The following is a 20708-nucleotide window of genomic DNA, read 5'->3' as shown; positions in this document are numbered from 1 at the left end:
AGAACCTTTCTCGCAAGAGTCCTGGGATAGTGAAGTCCTCCGATTCATTACCATTAACCGGCTTCCGTTCAATCTCGTCGAGAATCCAACCTTCCGTCGCCTCATTGCGAGAGCCCAATCTGCCCCAAGCCCTCCGAAAGTTCCTTCCGCTGATACAGTTCGACGTCGCCTATCTGCTCGTGTCAAAGATCGACAACAAGATACACTTAGGATGTTGCCAGAACATGCAAAGATCTCGGTTGCGTTGGACTGTTGGACATCTCCGTTTGGGCAGGCATTTATGGCTATCACTGGCTATTTTATCGACGTCGACTGGATCTACCGTGAGGTGCTACTCGGGTTCAAACCCCTTCAAGGGACGCATTCGGGTGCGAATCTGAGTGCTGTTCTTCTAGAGACGCTCACTGAGTATAGAATTCAGGATCGAATCTTTGGATTAACCGCTGATAACGCATCGAATAACAAGACTCTGGTTGATACGCTTCAACAGTCTTTGTCTTTGTATGGCGATGTCAATGTTATCAGAATACCCTGTCTTGCTCATGTTATCCAATTAAGTTTGAACCAGTTGCTTGATCGTTTGAAAGCAGTCCCACTAAACGATACTACCGAGACGGTATGGACAGACCGCCAAGTCACCCTCGCAAGGGCGAATGCACAATCTCGGGATATATCGCATACCTTAAATAAGGTACGGTATCTTGCTCATTATATCCGCGCGAGTTCTCAGCGGAGAGATTCATTCATCGATCTTCAGCCTCTAGGGCAAGGGCTTATGCCGATCCAGGATGTCAGAACTCGATGGAATTCAACGTTTCTAATGCTACGCCGGGCAAAGAGACTCCGCGTTTTCATCGTCAAGTACTGTGATCAGTTCAATTGTAAAGACTTCGCACTTGATGACGACCAATGGCGTCAGATTGACTACCTTCTTCATCTGACAAAGCCATTCTTTGATTTTACCCTTGCCCTTTCAAAGAGCCGAGAGGTAACATCCCATCTTGTCTTTATGATCTACAATAGACTCTTTGAGCATCTTGAGAAATCAATGACGCAGCTACGGCGAAAGAGGGTCCTTTGGAAACAGCAGATGCTCAGCTCTCTCGAAGCTAGCCATGCTAAATTGCGTGACTACTATAAAGAGACTGATAAGATCCGTGGGCATATCTATGCGGTCTGTACGATGCTATCGCCAGATAGTAGATTCCAGTTCTTTCTTTCTGATGACTGGACGGATGCCAAAGAACTCCGTGATCAGTATCGAGTGGCCTTCCGAGATGCACTTACCCCTATCCAGGAGCGTCTCACTGCTACGAAGGGCCCACAAGAGTCCTCCTGTGGATCGACACCAAGATCAATGCTTCATAACCTGGCTCGGAAACAGAAGCCTCGCTCTAAAGTAACGCCAGGCCCAGTTATAGTTGATGAGATGACGCAGTATCTCGACGGCAGTAAGTTCATCCCTATATTCATCCCTATGGCCATCCCTATGTTCATCTCCACAGCCATCCCCATGTTTATAATACTAATTTCATATAGATGTGACTGATTCAGAGCCGCTATCCTTTTGGAGAGAGAATCAATTCCGTTTCCCAGCTATTGCTGCACTTGCAAAGGATGTCCTTGCAATCCCAGCAACGGGCGCGGGGGTGGAACGTCTATTCAACACTGCAAGAGATATCTGTCACTATCGCCGCGGTCAGCTCAATTCTGATACTATTGAAGAGCTAATGCTCTTCCTCTGTACATCAAGGTTTGACCTTGATTTACAGGAAGCAAAGGAGGTAGCAGAAGATCTCTCATCTGATGAGATTGATGCATTAAAAGAAGTTGAACAAAGTGATGACCCTGAGAAGCCGAATGATGTCGAAGTTGAAGAGATTAGTGACACTGAAGAACATGGTGATGGACCTGGTTCTGGGGATCTGATAGATGTTGACGATGACGATAATGATGCTACGATCACTCCGTCTGTGATGCCGTCTGTGATACCGTCTCAGGTGCGGACATCGGGGAGGAAGAGGAAGCATGTTGATGATGAACTGTATCAACGTTATTAGATTAGTATATAGATAGTTTAATCAATAGATTTATCAGTTGATATCATCAATCTCATTAATCAGTCAATTCCGTGAATTCCCATGAGAACTCAGTCAATTGGGGGCCTCAGACGGTAATTAGAATACTCAAAAATACTAGGAAATTCTACATAACTTATGCAAATGCCAAGAATTGGCATGTTTGCACTGTTTGGGGCCCAATGGGCCCCCCCCAAAAGCCTTATGGGCCCTTACTATAGGCCCACGGCCCACCAGTGGGCCCGAGAACCGGGCCCAAACCCAACCCATTTGGGGGTTGGGCTGGGCTGGGCTTTGGGCTTTTGGGGCTCTGCGGAAGTCTACAGGCAAGGCATGCCAAGGAATTACAAGCTCAGCAGCGAGTTCAGGAAGCTAGGGATTTAGCTGAAGCTGAGCATGAAGCTTTAATGGCGGCAAGAGATAGTAATGGTGCAAATTGGTATATAGATAGTCATGGTGGTTACATGTAAATAGTATTTTTATAGTTGAACAAATTGAAAATCTTGCATCCGGTGAAAATATTGCATCTGGTGGGGCGCACCAACCACCCATGCTGGGTGGTTGGGCGCTTGGCACGGTTACTGAGCGTGGCATGGAATTGCATTCATATGCAGGTTAGACCCTCATGGGATAGAGCCCCTTAGCTTGCTCTCGACATTCGCTATATAGAATACCTAATGAACAACTTCTTCATGGTTTTATGCCCCCTCATCATGGCGTACTCCAATGGGGTCTGATGCAGAGAGTCTTTAGAGTCCACGTCCACTCGCCTAGTCTCAAGCAGCAGGTTCGCCACGGCTTCATGTCCATAGCCAGCAGCGTAGGATAACGGTGTTCGACCACAGGAGTCTTTAGAGTCCACGTCCACGTCCACTCTCCCATTCTCAAGCAGCACTTTCGTCACGGCTTCATGTCCATAGCCAGCAGCATAGGACAATGGTGTTCGACCATGGGAGTCTTTAGAGTCCACTTCCACTTGTCCAAACTCAAGCAGTACTGTCGCCACGGCTTCATGCCCCTCCATAGTGGCGTAGGATAACGGTGTTCGACCATAGGAGTCTTCAGAGTTCACGTCCACTCGCCCAGTCTCAAGCAGTACTTTCACCACGGCTCCATGTCCATATGCAGCAGCGTAGCATAAGGGTGTCAGGCCGCCAGGTGGATATTTAACATTAATGTCTGCCCCCTCTCTCCGGATGGCGAGTAGAGCTGTTTGTTCGGTGTTCATTTCGTTTCAACAAGATATGAAGATGGTTGAAGAAATACAAGAGAGCAAAACGGGGTCTGTGAAGATGAATATAGGGAAAATAGTTTGAGGCTTTAGGTATTTATACCTGTTGAAAATATAATTACACCTGATACGTGTTTTAGTATGTAACGTACTGAACCCGGGTAGCACTTGAGCCTGGGTGATCTCCCAAGCCTGTTGGAGCGATGGCACCCTGCTCCCAATTGTCATTGTTGCCTCGTCTGGAAACACTGCCATATTCGAGTCACTCGACACTTTCTCCGCTAGCTGTGCTGCCCCCGACGCTATACCTGGATCCGTCATTTTTTGTACATACTCTTTCTACGTGGTAATACGTATCGCGGAACGCATTAGACTAATTACTCTGAAATTTTAACACCATAATCCTATGATATATAGAATAGAGCTCTACAAATTTTCAGACCAATCCTCGTACGGGAAGGAATTTCAGTCTACTCGTGAAAAGTATTCCAGTCTACTCATGGCCCCACTCTTTCCTCCCATAGTTAAGACAAAGTCCTAATTCCAGTCTACTAGACTGCGCACACCCCCATGGGATAGCCTTTATAGGGTTCATTCCCCTTGACGGCATTATTGGTAGGCCGCGCTGGCCAAGCAGTCAGAGAAAGTCCAGTAACTTCTTCTTTCCCATTCTGCCCTGTTTTGAAATTCGGTTCTCTATCTATCAAGTAAGGAGGAAGGACAATTCAGCCGCATTGACAATCCAGAACACTAGGAACGAAGGAAGATAATGAGAAAAAGGAATCTACTGTAATCCTGCACAAGTTGGGTCAAATGACATCTCGGAAATGAGGCTTTCCCTGATATCACAGCTACAAAAGACTTACTGAGACAGTCAGTCTTACTGATGGCTACATTGATTGAAAGTAGAGTTAGTGTCTGTATCGTTGAGGTTTTGGACAGTTGATTGTTGAAGCATGCCTATAAGTAACTAGAATCTATACCGACAAATAAAACAATCTGGAGTATCGTAATGAACGATGCGATTGCCGGACTTCCATACCCAAAAGCCCACGGGAATGTTCCGATCGTCAACGGTATAAACAAAAGCACGACGCAGAGGAGCGTCTTGAAGATGATTTTGTCCGTCCACCCAATATGAATCCCCGGACCAGAAAGTCGATCTCCGCTTAAGCCTTTCGTGGCGGACGCTCAAGTAACTCCGTGCGGAGGCCTTTGTGGCTAAGCTTGAACATAAGCGATGCCATCCGCGCCAAGCAAGCCTGTATAGTGCGTACTGTATGGTACATTGATCATGATGATGGTTCGGCTCCCGAGGGACAACACAGCAGTCAATGGAACAATCTGGACTGGCGATATCCTCGACGCTAGAAGCCCTGAACTGGACAATGACCAGACTCATGGAGTCGAATATAAAGATCTGGGGACAGGAATACTCGCAGGCGTACCTAGATCTGGTCAGCGACATCTTGGGATGGATTGAAAATAGCGTACGCCCTGAGCTCTGATTGAAGACGAGCAGTCACTAAACCTCTCCTGTCCATGTCCTCCCATTCCACTCGCCTGATCGTGCGGGGTTTCTTCATCTCCCCTATCATTGCTGGCATATCAAGCGACGGGTTCTCATGGTTCATGATCATTTGGTAGTCAACAACCTTCGTAGACCCAGGGGCCGCAAGTTGAGATCGCGCGAAGAGCGACGGTCCACCATCTTCGAGACCACCGGGGGTACTAGATCTGGCTTCCGCACCGCAAAAGGCCACCGCAACAGCTGGAATAATGCTTTGGTCGAAGTCTCGCGTCACATCGCCCTCGGTCTCTACTAACTGGCGAAACATGTTCGGCCATTCGCAGGGAGTTTGAAAACCAATGAAATCAGCTCGTGATTCATTGTCACCGGGTCCTAAAAACTCCTCGATATTGGCCCTGGTTGGAGCCCAGATATCAACATTCACAAAAGGAGCATATCGCCGAGTCCATTCCTTCACAGAGGGTGCAGTATCGTTGTCAAGTACTAGAGGTACAGGGCTGTATGCGGCCAAAACTTGATCCACTGTAGTCGACATGATGAAATTAAGAAGATTGTTGAGGTATCCTTCCGAGATATACAGTTCTTGATAGATTGGAATGTTAAACCAGGGGGAACCATGGTGTATTTATACAGGAGCCTACGCAATTCGGGATTCCTACAGTCAATGACTTTAATTTGTTCTAACCTGGATTCAGTCAGTGGTCCATAATACTGGAAGACCTAGATACCTTGAAACATCGTTAGACCGGCAGCCTGCATAATTCTCAAGGACAAAAAAAAAACATAGCGGATATGCCATGGAAGATTGAACAACCGCAAGGATTTACGATCCATAAGAGTAACCCAAGTCTAGGAAAACCAATCAAAACAGAGCCTTCTGGATGGTTATCCAAATGGGAGCGATACGATTGGTTGTGTTTCGAGGCGTTTTCAGCTGATCTGCTGAGCACCTCACAGTGTGAGGTGCGACGGTCTGCATCCAACTTTGACTAGTTTTTTACTTGCACTTTTACTCGATCTAATGTTTGAGGGCATAACAGAAGGGAATTAAAGTACTATTACTGGAAAGCGAGTACCACTAAAGCACAAGTGAGCGCGCTTGATAGTCAGTGTCTCAGATTCGATATTGATTCAAAAAACGCTAAGCGATTTTACCAAAGAGTTGTATAAGTATCTCGTTCCCAAATTCTTAGAGCTCCGTATATCTTCATGTAATTATGTGTCCAATGGACCTCACAGGCTCCTCTAAAGATGCCGACAAGCAGAAAGCAAACGCCAAGGCGTCAGAGCGCTTTCGCAATCGAAAGCGCGAAGAAGCGCAGCGCGAACTGCTTATAAAAGAGCAGCGGAATGAGATCAAATTCCTCTTGAAGCTTAGTAGCTTTTACAAATCTAAACGAGACTTTTACTCTATCTAGTAAACTTGTGCTACACAGGCATAAGGGAATAGAAGAGCCATGGAACATATGAAACTTTTTTTCCCATGAAACAAGTCGTAATATTCCAGATATGGAATGATACCAGCCATTAGGCGTACCAGGACTCGACAATATATGATATTTTGCTTGGCATGTAGAAGTATCGCCGTAGGCCCTTTTTATCATCAGCCGTCCGTGGGGTCAATTAATGTTTGAGATTAAGCGTTTCTTCTAGATAGGGGCAAATGAGACACTTGCGACCAAGAAGATGTAAGAACAAATAATTTATTTATATAGTGCTGTATTAAAATAAGCCTACGATAGAAACAAATCCCTATGACCCAAATAATAGTCACATTGTGTTATTATTGTAGGTATCTGGGGGTTACGCTAGAAAAAAAAGACCAGACACCCAAAGAAGAGCTTGTTCATCGATTTCGTAAAGGTACCAGTATGATTGTCAGGCATCACTATTTTATTGTGGTTGAGGATCATACGCTTCCGACATCTACGCAATCGAGCGATATGGGGTGTAGTCACTGCACCATGAATTTGATGGGCTATTTCCTCGAAACTGTGCCCAATCAGTCTAAATCAACAGTCACGTGCCGTCCGCTTTGTCGTCGTACCCCGCCAACTCCTTTAACCCCACCTCGCCTTGTTCTTAGACATCGCTGGAAATTTAATATTCACTTCAAGCAAGTTTTGCGAGTTAGGCTATTGTGATGCCACAACCAATTCCAGAGAAACCACTTATTCATGAGGAAGACCTAGATGTTGATGCGAAGGTGGCACGCAACCAGTTCAAAGATTGGGCTGGTGATCACGCAGTATTCGCACCGGGGGCAGGAGAGTTCGATATCTGCAATTCAAAAGCACTGGGTTTAGCACTACAACCTTTTCTTAATGCCCTAAAGCACCCATGGAAGGTAGAGAGCTCCCTCTAAACTTGAAGATGCCTAGCTAACCGGATAAAGGCATATTCATTGGTGCAAATACTGGGGGAAAAAAATGGGATGTTCGTCAATAGTGCAGGTGATACATATATCATTCCCATAAAAATCATGGAAGGCACCAGCCCGACCGTTTTACCTGCAGGAACGCTCCTTCAAGAAGGAAAGCGATTGTGCGTGAAAAAGAATGAAAAAGTGCAAATCGAACCAGGACTGCGATTGCTCTTTGTTCTGTTATAAAGGAGAGTGCGCCATGTCGATGGCTAGTGGCCCGTGAAACCGGATTTCTGTTGAAAGGGAAAGGATGAAAGAGAGGAAATATCATAGGGCATGTTAGTTGAAACAGATTGGGAGGAAGAAAGTGGCCTGTGAACATGACTTTCAAACATAGGACGTGACGATGTGGGGGCCAAATTCAGGCCCTGCAAATTGTTGTGCGAATCCCGAGCCTGTATCTTGAGCTCCGGTAGCTCTTTTTGGGTATACAGCGAATTGAGCCAGATCATGAAATATTGTTGTCAAGGGTTGTCCGACCTCTGACTGATTCTGTCGGGGCTCTTGACGACGGGCGGAATGGCAAGATGAGGATATTAATTCGAAATCGGAACTAATATCCCGAAACCATTTTGAAAAGTCACCGACAGAGGCTATAACTGACTTGGAGAGGCCATTTCCCCTCATGGTAGCAGCCGTGTCTTTTTCTTTGCACTCTCCGAGCAAGAGGTTAATAAACGCTGGCAGTTCGGAGATCTTCAAAGCTTGAAATAGGGAATAATGAAAGATTGTGACCAAAGCCATTACCCCTTGGATGTTGTTTTCAAATTCCGTGTCTTTCAGAACATTCTGTAATAAACCGCTGAACACCATTTGGACGATCCCTCTTTGTATTCCTTTCGACACGACGCTTTTATCGGATGGAGGATATTCTCTATTTCGGATAAAGCGAGATATATTCCCACGGCTTCTGACAATTTTAGAAGACTTGAGTATTGCGTCATATTGCATACTGGCCTTTGACTTGAAACCATGCTCGATCTCCCAGTTTGTGAATTGCTGAGCAAGTGAGATTTGGCTCAAGCCCCTCAAAAGCTTTTGTTCGTCGCTTGGTGTCTTATTGCCGTCAATCTGCTTCAAATGGTCGACTCTTTTATCCGTAAACTGTGTATGTTGTTCGATTTGTAGAATTCCAGAGAGTGTGGTGTTCCGCTTGGAAAAGGCTTGCATTTCAGGTAGTCGCTGTTGCACCATTTGTAAGATTTTGGTTAGGTGGTCATCTTTTGGGTAGTCATCTTCAATTCTCTGGCGTTTCCGTTGTCGCTGGGTTCGATGAAATCCTTCGACGGCCAGATCTATCGAGTCTGTAGGATTGGCTGATAAATCTCCCCTGAAGGATGATCGTGGTGGACCTGTGACCCCAACTGAAAGCGTAACCGCTCTTTCTACGTCACGTTCATTCGCGACTGCATCGAACCTTTCCCAGGCGATGTCGAGGTTTGTTCCGACTTGCCTCCAAGTTTCGAACGCCAACTCGCGATGAAGGTGAATTGTTTCTCTAGGTGTATCACAGAGAAGTTTCAAGGCTGAGAGCACTTCAGCTTCTTTGGGATGCATTTTAGGATCAAAGGTTTTGGTCTTGGTGTTGTGTGATCGGAACGGGGCGAGCGGCCTAGAAATAACAATTCAGGGCGGGGAAAGGCGTCTTCGTGCCTAGTGTCAGAAAGACCAATCGAAACGGGGCCTTCTGGATGGCTATCCAAAGGGGTGCGATACAATTGGTCGTGTTTCGAGGCGTTTTCAGCCAGTCTGCTGAGCACGGCCCCCGCTTACGATTGGTGTGGGTTGCGCCTTGTCAGGAACAACTAATCCATACATCCGAATAGCCTGCAACTCTTCATCCGTATGTCATATCCGCTTTTCAACCCAGAACGGGAATCAGAACGTTACCATTTAGCCTATGAGAAACCACTTTTGTTGCTTTTTTTGTTGGAAATTGTCTTATCTAATGTTCAAAATAGCTCCACGAAAGCCTCGGGCTAAATATCAACTACGGCTATATCCTTAGATACCAGACTCATAATGTCGGTACCATCTGTACCATCTGTTTGGATTGCAGTCTTTGCTGCCTAGGCTTCTCATTGTGATATTGAGATTCTAGGGTGTTGCAGACCTACCTAGTGAAGAGAGAAGAGCGCGATGGCGGTCTGACATAGCAGACAGGACGATAGGCAGAAATGGACCCGATGACAGTAGCGAACAGCACAGCGAGCACCCTAAAATGAGACCATACTGTGAAATTGTTCTTTTTCAGGGTGGATGCTTGGATCAATTTTACTACATTGCAGGCCAAAAGAGCGGCCATACAAGATTATCTAATCCGATCAAGCATAGCCAATGAGATCACTTAGTACTACCGTTCGCGGTTCTCCCACTAACTACACTAGGTTTGACAAATCATTATCTAACAGCCGTGAATAGCGGCAGACCTACGCGGAATTTCAGATTGGTATATGCAATTTTATCCGTCTTTGCCGACCGTTTATGATGTTTATGCTGCTGCTCATATGTAATTTTTTAGGTATGGCAGTTTATTTCCGACAAAAGTAGTGCACTTTCCAATGAATGTGCATTCAGTAGGCCCGCCATCTTTTTAATCCTAATCAAAATGCAATAGTGGGAATATATTGCCTGTAATGTGGTGGAGTCCACTGATTTTTGTGATGTAAAAAAAAGCTCACGCGGAGTGATTTGATTGGTCATCTATACCGGCCTTACCTACCCCTGGATGCCCGGGCGCGATGAGACAGACATATATGAGTAATCAGCCATCCGGCTCTGGAGCCTTGAAACCTCCCTTGAACTTATTTCTTGGCCATCTCAAACACGTATTTCAATCGCAACACCTCGTCTCTTTTTATCTCAAAATATGCAACTCTGCAAGGTCAGATTTTATTATCAGGTGTCTGTCAAATTATATGAGCTGACGTAGTATCAGACGTTCTACCTAAACGATCTTCTTATCGATGTGACAGAGGTCGAGCCTTTAGATCCACAGCGCCCGGTGTTTCGCTTGACGCTCTCCTCTCCGTTACCTCTCGTGGATCCAACTGCTGAGATTGATGCTCCATCGACAGTTATAGTCAAGCAACAGAAGATCAATTCGGAGGACGAGTTTAAACAAGAGATACAAGCATACGAAAAGTTGAAAGAACTCCAAGGAACGGTTATTCCAATCTTTTACGGTCAAGGCTCCTTCAATGGCCTTGATGCGTTTGTGATTTCGGAGGTTAAGGGGGTCACCTTACATGATCTCGCTCGAGCCAACTTCGGCGTCCAGGAGGATGCGCTAAAGATGCACCTTGAGAAAGCACTAGGCGCCTTCGATAAGCACAAAGCATTATACTGGGACGCAAAGCCAGATAACTTCCTGTTTTGCGCTAAACAAAGCAAAGTCATGATTGTGGATCTTGAGCAAGTCGAGTTTCCCTGTCCTCTTCAGCCCTGGCATCGTAACTCGGGCAGCGTGGATAATCTGATGAGCAAATTTAGAGATGGGCGAAACCCGAACCGTCCACTATCGCCCGCAGGTGTTTGGGATCAGCCAGGTGCCGAGGACGAGGGCGGATCGAAAATGGTTGGGCTACGGGGGCCTGTGGGACGGATGAAGGAAGGAACTCCAAAGAGCCGTGTTCCATGTTAACAAGGCCGCAATGAGATCGACACCTACGAAACCAAAACCATGATATTCATGGACATCTTACTTTTCTTGCACCGTGAATTTTCTTGTTTTACATATATATTTAAAAATGTATCGGGTCAATTGATCTGTGAAGAATTGCGAGGTCTCCCGGGGTATTTTTTAATCTACGGAGGGGAAGAAGAAGCAGTAACCTGGCGAGTGCTTTCTGGAAATAGAGGCTTTACTTAGGGCTATGGATAGCACTCTTAGCCCGGACAAGAAATCCTCAGGAAGGCATCAATAGGTGTCCAGGAGTAGATAAAGATTGCGGTAGAATATGATTCCAAATTAGAACCACGTTTGGAAACGTCTCCTAAACGCATCAACACCTTAACCAATATATAGATCAGCGTCATATATCTCTGATACAGAATGACAATGTCAAACCGGAAGACGGGGGGCCGGGGCTCTTGGTGCAATGCATAACTGGTATTATTCACCTAGGTAACAGGCACAGAGTAGCAGGGCAAAAGACGAAGATCTAATCCATGATATCTGAGAGGAAGAAGTCAACTATGTATAGCTAGGGAATGCATGACAGACATGCACATTTAGCACACAAAGACCCAACCCATCTTGTGCACGACAACACCGTGCAAGGATCTACTTCTTCTGCTCAGCTGAAGAGCAACGACGGAAGTGAGAGAGCAATGAGAGCCACGCTTTGTATTGAGTTGGTGGTTGGTTTGAGATAAGGAGGATATGCTAATGGCCACAAAACCCAAGGCACTGAACGTTATCCATACATGGATTCGTTCGAAGACCTAGAGACATGTTTTGATGGGTGGCCGACATGTGTATGGGAGTATCAGAGCCGCTGTTTTCAGCCTGGTGTTTAGAACCAGACCAATGGCGTGAGGAGGTAAAAAATCTCAATGAATTGAAATTGGTTACGTTAGGAATAATCACGAGGCCTTATCTAAAGGTTTTTGTAGAGCGGATGGTAGCCTGAGGCCCTCACAACGGGCCTTGGAAACGGGTCTGTGGGCTTAGTTTCGATGTAGAGTGCAGGAACTATAGCAAGGGCCGCTCGACAAGGCTAGTTATGCTTACCCCTGTGGGTGTCAGGTTCTGAAATGCCGACTATCTCGCTATGTTATTCATGATCTCTGGTTCCTCGGCACTGTAAGCCCTTCTGATAGTGTGAGAGAAAACCACGTCTGCCTCGCCAGTCTGTTCAGAAGATGACGACCGCAAGCAAGGGCCCTCAATGCAGTGTCGTTCACTTCTAAGGATATACGCCCGTTCATAAAGCTCGTGTAATACCTGCGTTTTCTGCAAGGAAATAATATTATCTGAAAACAGAATTAAGAGCACCATAAGCAATATAGGGAGCGAACTGTTGCTGTCGATGCGTGGCAGCAAAGCGGTATGTATACTGTGCTCGACGTCCGAAGACCGTGCGTTCTGTCCATCGGCTGAGGGGGTGAAAGAATCAGTGCACAAGTAGTAGTCGAAGACTGCACTACAAAGAAACTTGAATCTACGGCCCATTTAGATTTCTTGAAAGATTGACATTAACCGGCCCTTACATTTTTTACCAAAATTACAGACCCTCGCATAGCGAGGGTCCGCCAACAATATGCAATACTCCATCTAAATGCAACGTTTTTTATACATTTTTCTTCAACCACCATTTACTACCCTACAACGTAGTAATTTAATTAATTAAAAATAGTAAAGAAATCAATCAGCCATTTTACTACTATAATACAAAAACAATTTAATCTCCCCGGCGTTTTTTGGCTCTTCCATGCTTCCTGATTTCGATCAACACCTTCTTCCACTTCCGCCTCGTTTTTTCTTGATGGGCCTTTTCGCTCAATTTATATTCTTTATACTTCATGTTTTTGACCTGGGTGGAATTGATGATACCGGTGATCTGTATATGACGGCGCGAATTGTCATATCTAGCATGGCGTGCCCCCATAATAGCCTAGGTAGAATCGAATTCCCGCTGTAGCTGGAGAGCTAACATAGCCTACGCTTCAGCACCCTTTGCAAGCTTTGCTAGCGCATCTTTGAAACGCTGAGTGGTAGGATCGTATTGATTAAGACGATGGCTGATTCTTCGAATTCTCTCAGCTGTTTTTGGAGTGCTGAATTCGGTATTTTGAGAGTCAGTTGACGGAGTATCCTACCGGGGTAAATTGTCATGATATGGATCGTACGACTCCAATTCATCAGTAATAAGCTTGGAATTAATAGGCCAGAGGCCTGTCAATTTAAATCTAAGCTTAATTGTATACGGCTGGAAGGTTTTTCGTCTGATTTCGCCAATTGAGTATAGGAATTCATCCTTCGAGAATTTGCGGCATCTAGTCATAGTAGCCGCTTTAACAGCCTCACTATGCCAGTGTTTATACACGCTAAACACCCCAATATCAAGAGGCTGTAGTATATGGCTAGTATGGGAGAGTAAGAAGAATAAAATGATATTATTCTTCTCACAAAATTCAACGAATTGACGCGTCAAATGTGATCCAAAACGGTCGCATAAAACAAGCCTCTTTCTACCAATTGTACGACCAATTGTCCATTTGTGGAAGAGCTGAATCCACTGATATGCTAGAGTATCATTGATATACCCAGTATCAGTTACAGATATATGCTCGTCACCTTCAATCGCGTCAAACCAACGTAGTAATGCCTGCTTAGCACTTAGAATTATAAGTGGTGGGCAGGTAAAACCATCGGCCGAAACAGCCTCTAAAACCGTGACAGATTCACGATTAGTGACAGATCCATTGAATAGCTTCTTTTTTGGATGCCTGGTGATAATGAATTGATCGCGTCCGACGCCAATTTGAAAGCCAGTTTCGTCAAAATTGTAGATATCTTGTTGGCATATACCATGCTCAGTCACCACACGTTGATAGTCTTGAAACCACCTTTCCACCACAGTTTTATCAAGGGCAGAAGCTCTCTCAACGTCAAGAGCTCGCCGGCGTCGTATATGATATTCAGGATACCGATCCAGGAAACGTTTTATCCAGTGGTCGCCAATTTGTGGGGGTGGTTTAGTTTCGTCATGGTGGGCTTCTTCAAGAATTGAATTGGCGGCAATAGCAATTTGGCGACGATTTATCGACGCTCCGACCGTATCAAAGTAATCAATATATTCACATAAAGCCGTCTCTTGTACAGGATTAAGCTTCCTGCCATTGGGTTGTCGTTGAAAAAGCGATTTTCCGCCTTTCCATCGCCGGCGTAGTCGGTGCATAGGAACCGCGAATTCTCGCGCAGTTTTCGTGATATTTGGCTTTGTCTGTTCAGATAGAGAGTCGAGAGCTAGCAGAAGCTGTTTCTCTATATCTCTATTGTTTTTAGGCATTTTTGGTGGTGTGGGTAGTGAGAAGGTAAAAGTGTAAAATTTAAAAAGAAACGTTGCATTTAGATGGAGTATTGCATATTGTTGGCGGACCCTCGCTATGCGAGGGTCTGTAATTTTGGTAAAAAATGTAAGGGCCGGTTATATCTTTCTGTGCCGTGAATCGACCTGCTTGTTCGATGCCAAGCCTTCGTCTCGCGCGTTCGCGAACCGCCCAAAAACATTGCCCAGTCTGGACATCACTTCGAGGCGTGGATCGCATCATTCTCGATCGACTGTCAAAATATATTAGTTGTAGCTAACCCCGCACCGATGACGGACCCACCTACGGGAGGGCCCGAACCCCTTCCCACAAACACCCAAGAAACCCACTCCAGCTTCTGAGTTGAGGACTTCCAACCACGCTCATCGAATCCACCAACGCTGACCTAGAGGAGGTCAAGCATGATCAGAACATCATCCGAAACCAGAATGAGAAGCTACATGAGGAAGTCCGAGGGCTGCGGGTGCAAATTGAAACTCTCCCATCCACACCGCCGACCATATCATTAAGCGCTCGGTTAGGAGTCTCATGTACGGGACTCTAGACATCGAGAATCATGGAAAAACTATGGAATCCTCCAAATTTTCAATAAAAAATTGCTCCACCAAACCTGGTCCAATGGACTTGAAAGCGGAGATTCCGTTTACAAAATCTACTACTGGGAATATAACTTTGTAAAGTTTGAGCATGATCTGACGCCAAATACTAAAACGAGTGGTGGTATCAAAATTAAAGCGAGTGGCCGTGGGCCCACTTTTTCTTTCCCATAGTTAACTCCCAGACCCTAATCAGAGTCACGGTGACTCCTCCCACCCCCCTCGGATAGGTTATGTATACATAATTGTCTTGGCGGGTCTAAATGGAGGGTCACTGCCAGGTCTAATCCTGAGTAGATGTATACTTTCGCGGTCGTCCTCTTTTTCGCGCTGGATTATCTGATGGTGCCACAATAAGTAAGTGCAAGTATGCTTAATATTATACTCTGCGGGAGGACAGGCCTCTTTTTTTGAGGGTGATATGAATAGGGGCATGGAGAAATCTAGGCAGTATAGAAATCGAAGCTATCATAATATCCGCTGATGGGGCACGCTGACATTCTGTAAGAGGTTTAGTTTTGACCACGAAAATCAAAAAGGGTTTAGTTTTGACCATGAAACTCAGAAGGGTTTAGTGCATACTTAGATAAGCGCTTCAGCATGGAAAATGATCAGATTCAACCGATCATAACTCCATGCACATTCCATTTATAAAAACTAAAATTAAAGATTCTAAATGCTAGGTTATCAAAGCCTAGGTGTAGCACTAGTTTTAGGTCTATATAGTTATGGTTCTTGTAAGTCGAAGTCGAGTGCTCCGTACTGGTAGGAGTGGTTTCGCGTTATTAAGCCAGGCTGGGCCATCCTAGGAATTCGTACAGCATGTCTATAACATAGGCGAGATGGGCGTGCTCTTGAGTGTTTTAGGCTCCATCAAAGTATTGATACGCCGGGACGACCTGGGCAAATACGGAGGCGCGAACGTAAAACAGATTATGATTACTGCCTTTTACGTGCATCACTGCAAACGGGTGTCTTGCCCATGCAGCAAAAAGAGTATTCACGGATGCGTCCTTATGTCGAGAACGGGTGACTGTTGATACGGCATAATTAAACGCGAAGTCGAACATCGCAGCCAGTAAGAAAAGGGGGAATGCTAAGTCACAACCTACGAACATATCATCAATAGAATGGGAATTGATCCGGACACCAATAGAAGGCTTTTATTACTAATATAAATAGGTCATCACTTAACGTCTCTGTATGTACCAGGCACTAGTTACTAGAAATACCACAATGTTAACTGTATTAGTGCGTTTTAGGATGACAGAACATTTGCATCAAAACAGGAGCTCTAGCAGTTATGGAGACAACGATCGACGCGGATTTAGAGGCCCGAGCCTTCGAATTTTTTTTCGGCTTGGAGGCAATGGTATATCGTTAAAGCTAGATTGAGGCGGAAGCACCGAACCAGGCCTTGGCCCTCGTGGCATAGGCGAATCTGTGAAGTTTCTTTTCGGTGCAAGTGCTTTTCGTTTTCGCTTCATGCCTGTTGCTGAGATTGCTGAGGGTTCACTTGTGAGAGATGGTGATTGGTGACCGTCATGGCGATCTCTCTCGACGTCAAATTCTGACTGACGGACCCAGGTGGGGGCGGATACGTAGGACTTTTCAAGCAATAACGGGTTGTGATTGTCGCATATGAGAGAGACCGTCGCTTCAAGAAGTTGGTCCTTGGGTCTAACGGTGAAAAGGAATCGCGCTTCCACCTGATCATGCTTGCTGCCGGCGGGAAACAATCTGTCATATGGAATCTTGGCCTCGATGATGCCGATACAGTTTAAGTCCGATCGTAATCCAGTGATTGGATACGTGATTGGACAGTCCCAATCTCCCTATGCATACCGGAATGAGAATAGCCGGGTTTTCTTAAGAGAAGGTTCAAGAAAATCATATGACAGTAACAAAAAAAGAAACTCCAAGGGTATCATGTCCGCAGTCAAGGCGCGAGCTGTCCATCCCTGTTGTTAAACTCCAAACCGAAAACAGACTTCAATCCAATATGCTGGCTTTGAACCAAGGCATGTAAACATCTCGCGCCCAGCCCGTAAGCTGTCGCATGCCAGCCACAACAGCGTAAATTTCCAAACAGCTCTGAGTCGTCCCGAACTGATGATCCGTCCACAACTTTGTCTTCCCATCCTCATAGGTCGAAAGTACCAAATGCCACCGATGGCCCTGGATTATGATGCCCGGTATGGCTCCGAGGGCGGAGAGAACCGCAAGCCTGTTCGTTCTGAACTCTTTCTGTTCCTCGGCCGTTTCAGGCGTCCCCATTCCGTTCTCGGCTCGTTGCCTTAGGAGCTTTTGGCCGACGGCCCATCGAAGAAATGACCACTGTGCAGCATGCCAGATACCCATCTGCAGTTGTGCCGTGTCCCAGTGGACGCCAGGCTTCTTAGTCTCGATACTCAACAGAAGGGGGCGTGTACTGATAGCTTCAAAGTCGGTGTGATTCACAGTCTGCGTTGGTGTGATGGTGCTGAACTTGATCACACTTGCAACTAGATCCGCATCTCGATCGACCGAAGCATATACACACATGTCGACCATCTTGATTGAGGACGAGACTGGTTTGAACTCCCGATGCGGACGGGCGGTGGTACTGGATTGGATAACACATCAATATCAGAGCCGAGGAAGTCATCGTGGATTGATCTTGCATGCAGTCCAAGGGGGAAATGAAAATGGACTCACCAGCTCATAGCATTGAAGCCGTCACATTGTCCACCGAGAACCTCCTCAAATATGCTCTCAAGAAGGCGTAGGTGGACTTTATTATTCCAACTTGCCTCTTCGTGGTTGAATTCCTGACATTCGCTGGCTTTTCTGTGTATATTTTCCACTTCTTCGAACGTTGGTATTCGACCAGGCAGTCCATCTTGTTCCTCGGCAGGCTTGAAAGAGTGTCTCCACTTGCGATGGTCCAAGTTCCGAGCCTTAACCTTCTCAATAATCGTAGCCTCCAGGGCATGCGGGAGAATGTCAAGTGCCCGCCCAATCTCCTCCATCGTGCTGACCAACTTCTGAGCGGCATCTGGTGCTGCATCAACTTCGAGGGCTTTGCATTCCACGCCTGATTCGCTGAGTCGCATTTTCATCATCTGTGTTTTGGCTGAAGGGGTTCCCGATGCTACCGAACTTGTCTCGGAAGCCGACCTGGAGAATGACCCAGAGGAAATCGCAATACTGCGCGTGCCTGGACGAGGTGTCGCATCTGGATCGGCGAATGCGCCAGTAGTGGATCCTTCTATGCGTCTCTTTTTCGGTGTCGATGCCATTTTGCTCATGCCATCGTTTTCTAGGGAAGCGGGAGGGCTGGCGAGTTGTTGGTTGTGGCAGCTTGTAGCAGCCACAAGCTTTCGTTTCCTGACCCCTTCGGGGTGGCGGTCGTTCTGGTCGGGCAGACTATGAATCCAAGCGACGATAGAGCAGGGCCATTTGTGACTAGACGTGACTCGGTCACGATTATTTTGCATTGATTGAAGCTGTTATTGATCGCAGGTAAAAAAAAATTGAGAAACGTCAAAGTGTGCACATTTCCAGGAGAAGGTCCCCCGCTCGCTGTTGACCTGGCAACCCAACCCTCACACCTGATCCGTGCGCCACACTTGGCAACAACAAGTGAATCACGTGCCGTCTCACAATATTATTCGCCACAATGCGCACCCCACTTCAAAAGTAGTCATGTACGGATCGCTCCGTACCCAACAAACTCTTGAGATATGAATGTTCAGGACCAAAGGACCGAGAACGCATGACTGATGCCTCATGGCTAAATATACTTAATATCAGCATGAGCAATTAGTCGACCGAAAATTACGAATTTCAAACTTTTGGTGGTGGTGGTACACCGAAGTAGCTACGGGTATTCAAATCTCTTGCCGTCCCTACTGTGCGATGGCGGACATCACCCATTTTTTAACTAAGGCATATAGTCAGGGAACAATTGTCCCTCGGCGTGTCATACTGTAGCATTGCGGAACGCTTGATCACTCTGGGAGGAGTCCGGATCATACCACCAGATCTACCGGTACTTCTTCCTGTGTGATTGACCGTAGTATTATGTTTATGTATACAATGGAAGTGTGCAAGCTTTCCGAGCAGGGCTTACGCTTCCAGTGAGCTCGTTTGTAATTTGTGTTGGGTTGTAGAACATTTGCCGTGGTGTACCCAATCCCGATCAAGCTCCCAACGAGGTTGCGTCCGTCTAAGATGCTCTTTTGGGATGATGTACACGACGCGCTCTCAAGGCACATATGCGACCAGGCTAAAGTGTTTCTCTGGGGTATTAAGCCACACCTATTCACATTTGGCTTTCCAAGAGTCCGCGGGCGGGCCGAAGCATTCGAAATTTACCGAGCATCTTCATCTTGGCCGAACTCGGAACTCTGCGCTAGAATTGCCACCAGCTCACTAAATCTCTAATCCGACTCCGACTGCTAATTCGACTGGCCGTGTGAAAATTAAGTCGATTGGGCTTGGCCCCAGGGCGGTTTCAACCGGGTTTCTCTACATTGTATACCTTCGGCTGAGGCGAGAGATACCTTTTTAGCCTTAATGTGGTTTAGGTTCAACGCCCACGATTGATTTTTTATACAATCCAACATACCATATCGCCATTTGCAAGAAGCGTGGGCATGCCGTGATTCCTCGAGATATTGTCGGCCAGTCAAGCAAGCGCCAGGGTGACCATTGTATCCCCAAGAGGGTGGTGCAGCGAGTGAAGAAGGTTATCGTAGAAGAGTAGGACGAGGTGGAAGGCCAGCCAGTATAAACCCTAACACCCCGAGAAGCCCATCGAGGGTTGAGCCATCCATACTAGTCAAATCAAGTGTGCATTTTGCGCGTACGTTTGTCGGTCCACCGACATCATCCGGAAGCATTGGTGGATTGAACGTTAGTTTTCTGCGTACCAACATAGCCAGAAAGCCCGGCCATCTGAGGGCCGCGGGACAGCCTAACCCTTCCGGGTCGCTGAAAGAGACCGTCGGGGAAAACAATCTAGCATATCAATCTTTCTGTGTAGCTCCCTTTTAATTGAGTGATTGATAGAAAAGGCAGTATCTCGGGTTGAGGTCGCAGATGCCAACTTTTGCCAAGCGGAGAAAGTTGATCAATTCCAGGGTTTAAACGAGACGCCAGGCCGATCGGAATCGGGGAAAACTCCTCCCACTAGATTGATAAGGCAAGCGAAGCGACTTCTCGTATACGTGCCAACACATATACAAGTGGGCATACCTGTTTGCCGCACACGTAAGACAAACATGGGTTGAGAATTCTAATATTTGAGTTACATTAGCTTCTAGAAGTATTGCCCCTTTGCGGCATTAACGAAAAGTGGCCTAACATGCCTGCCTAGGCTGCGGCAAAACCATAGGTAACCGCGGATAACCAAAACCGCAACCGCAAATTTGCGGTTTTGGACCTGATCTGAAAACCACAAACCGCACTGCGGATAGAAAAGTTTGGATCTGAGAATGGGCTTCGAGAATGAGAAATTTCGGAGAATCAGTGAGGTCCATGGACTCAGGGGAACCAGCCAGGTCTTTTTTTTTTCCATTCACATCCTTGCTTGCAGTTCTCTTTGTTTGCTAGACAGAAAATCTTCCTTAGCAAACAAAGAACCTGGCCAGGAGACCCACCTGGGCGAACACTTCGTAATCCGATTGGCAGACCGCCAATCAAACGGAAAAATCGGCTCTCATTGGCTACATCACACCCTAGAACCCCGAGCTGGTTCTACGCAAAGTGACAAGAATTCCAAAAGAAATAAAATTGAATGTTTCAG

At 46.3% G+C, this 20708-nt stretch overlaps 6 protein-coding genes across 6 annotated transcripts; 2 read left to right on the top strand and 4 right to left on the bottom strand.

The window, feature by feature from the left end:
* Window positions 1–2739: 2739 nt before the first annotated feature.
* N7471_010716 (ankyrin repeat domain-containing protein) lies at window positions 2740–3306 on the bottom strand (the record flags this gene model as incomplete). The annotated part of the gene is made up of 1 exon (XM_057283435.1): window positions 2740–3306. The coding sequence occupies one exon, from the start codon at window positions 3304–3306 to the stop codon at window positions 2740–2742; it is 567 nt and encodes a 188-aa protein (XP_057132414.1).
* A 1451-nt stretch (window positions 3307–4757) lies between these two features.
* N7471_010715 (uncharacterized protein) lies at window positions 4758–5375 on the bottom strand (the record flags this gene model as incomplete). Its single annotated transcript, XM_057283434.1, has 1 exon — window positions 4758–5375. One exon carries the CDS (start codon window positions 5373–5375, stop codon window positions 4758–4760), a length of 618 nt encoding a protein of 205 aa, XP_057132413.1.
* Window positions 5376–6057: 682 nt separating this feature from the next.
* Window positions 6058–6258, top strand: N7471_010714 (uncharacterized protein; the record flags this gene model as incomplete). The annotated part of the gene is made up of 1 exon (XM_057283433.1): window positions 6058–6258. The coding sequence occupies one exon, from the start codon at window positions 6058–6060 to the stop codon at window positions 6256–6258; it is 201 nt and encodes a 66-aa protein (XP_057132412.1).
* Window positions 6259–7592: 1334 nt separating this feature from the next.
* On the bottom strand, window positions 7593–8822 carry N7471_010713 (uncharacterized protein; the record flags this gene model as incomplete). The annotated part of the gene is made up of 1 exon (XM_057283432.1): window positions 7593–8822. One exon carries the CDS (start codon window positions 8820–8822, stop codon window positions 7593–7595), a length of 1230 nt encoding a protein of 409 aa, XP_057132411.1.
* Window positions 8823–10134: 1312 nt separating this feature from the next.
* On the top strand, window positions 10135–10908 carry N7471_010712 (uncharacterized protein; the record flags this gene model as incomplete). The annotated part of the gene is made up of 2 exons (XM_057283431.1): window positions 10135–10149; window positions 10204–10908. 2 exons carry the CDS (start codon window positions 10135–10137, stop codon window positions 10906–10908), a joined length of 720 nt encoding a protein of 239 aa, XP_057132410.1.
* Window positions 10909–16909: 6001 nt separating this feature from the next.
* On the bottom strand, window positions 16910–18396 carry N7471_010711 (uncharacterized protein; the record flags this gene model as incomplete). The annotated part of the gene is made up of 2 exons (XM_057283430.1): window positions 16910–17522; window positions 17615–18396. 2 exons carry the CDS (start codon window positions 18394–18396, stop codon window positions 16910–16912), a joined length of 1395 nt encoding a protein of 464 aa, XP_057132409.1.
* Window positions 18397–20708: the final 2312 nt, after the last annotated feature.

This window comes from Penicillium samsonianum (assembly GCF_028829775.1).
Source record: "Penicillium samsonianum strain IBT 33392 chromosome Unknown utg000006l_segment0_segment0, whole genome shotgun sequence".
Classification (NCBI taxonomy): Eukaryota; Fungi; Ascomycota; class Eurotiomycetes; order Eurotiales; family Aspergillaceae; genus Penicillium; species Penicillium samsonianum.
The sequence above is the reverse complement of the archived record's forward strand: the minus strand, read 5'-3'. Positions and strand labels throughout refer to the sequence as shown.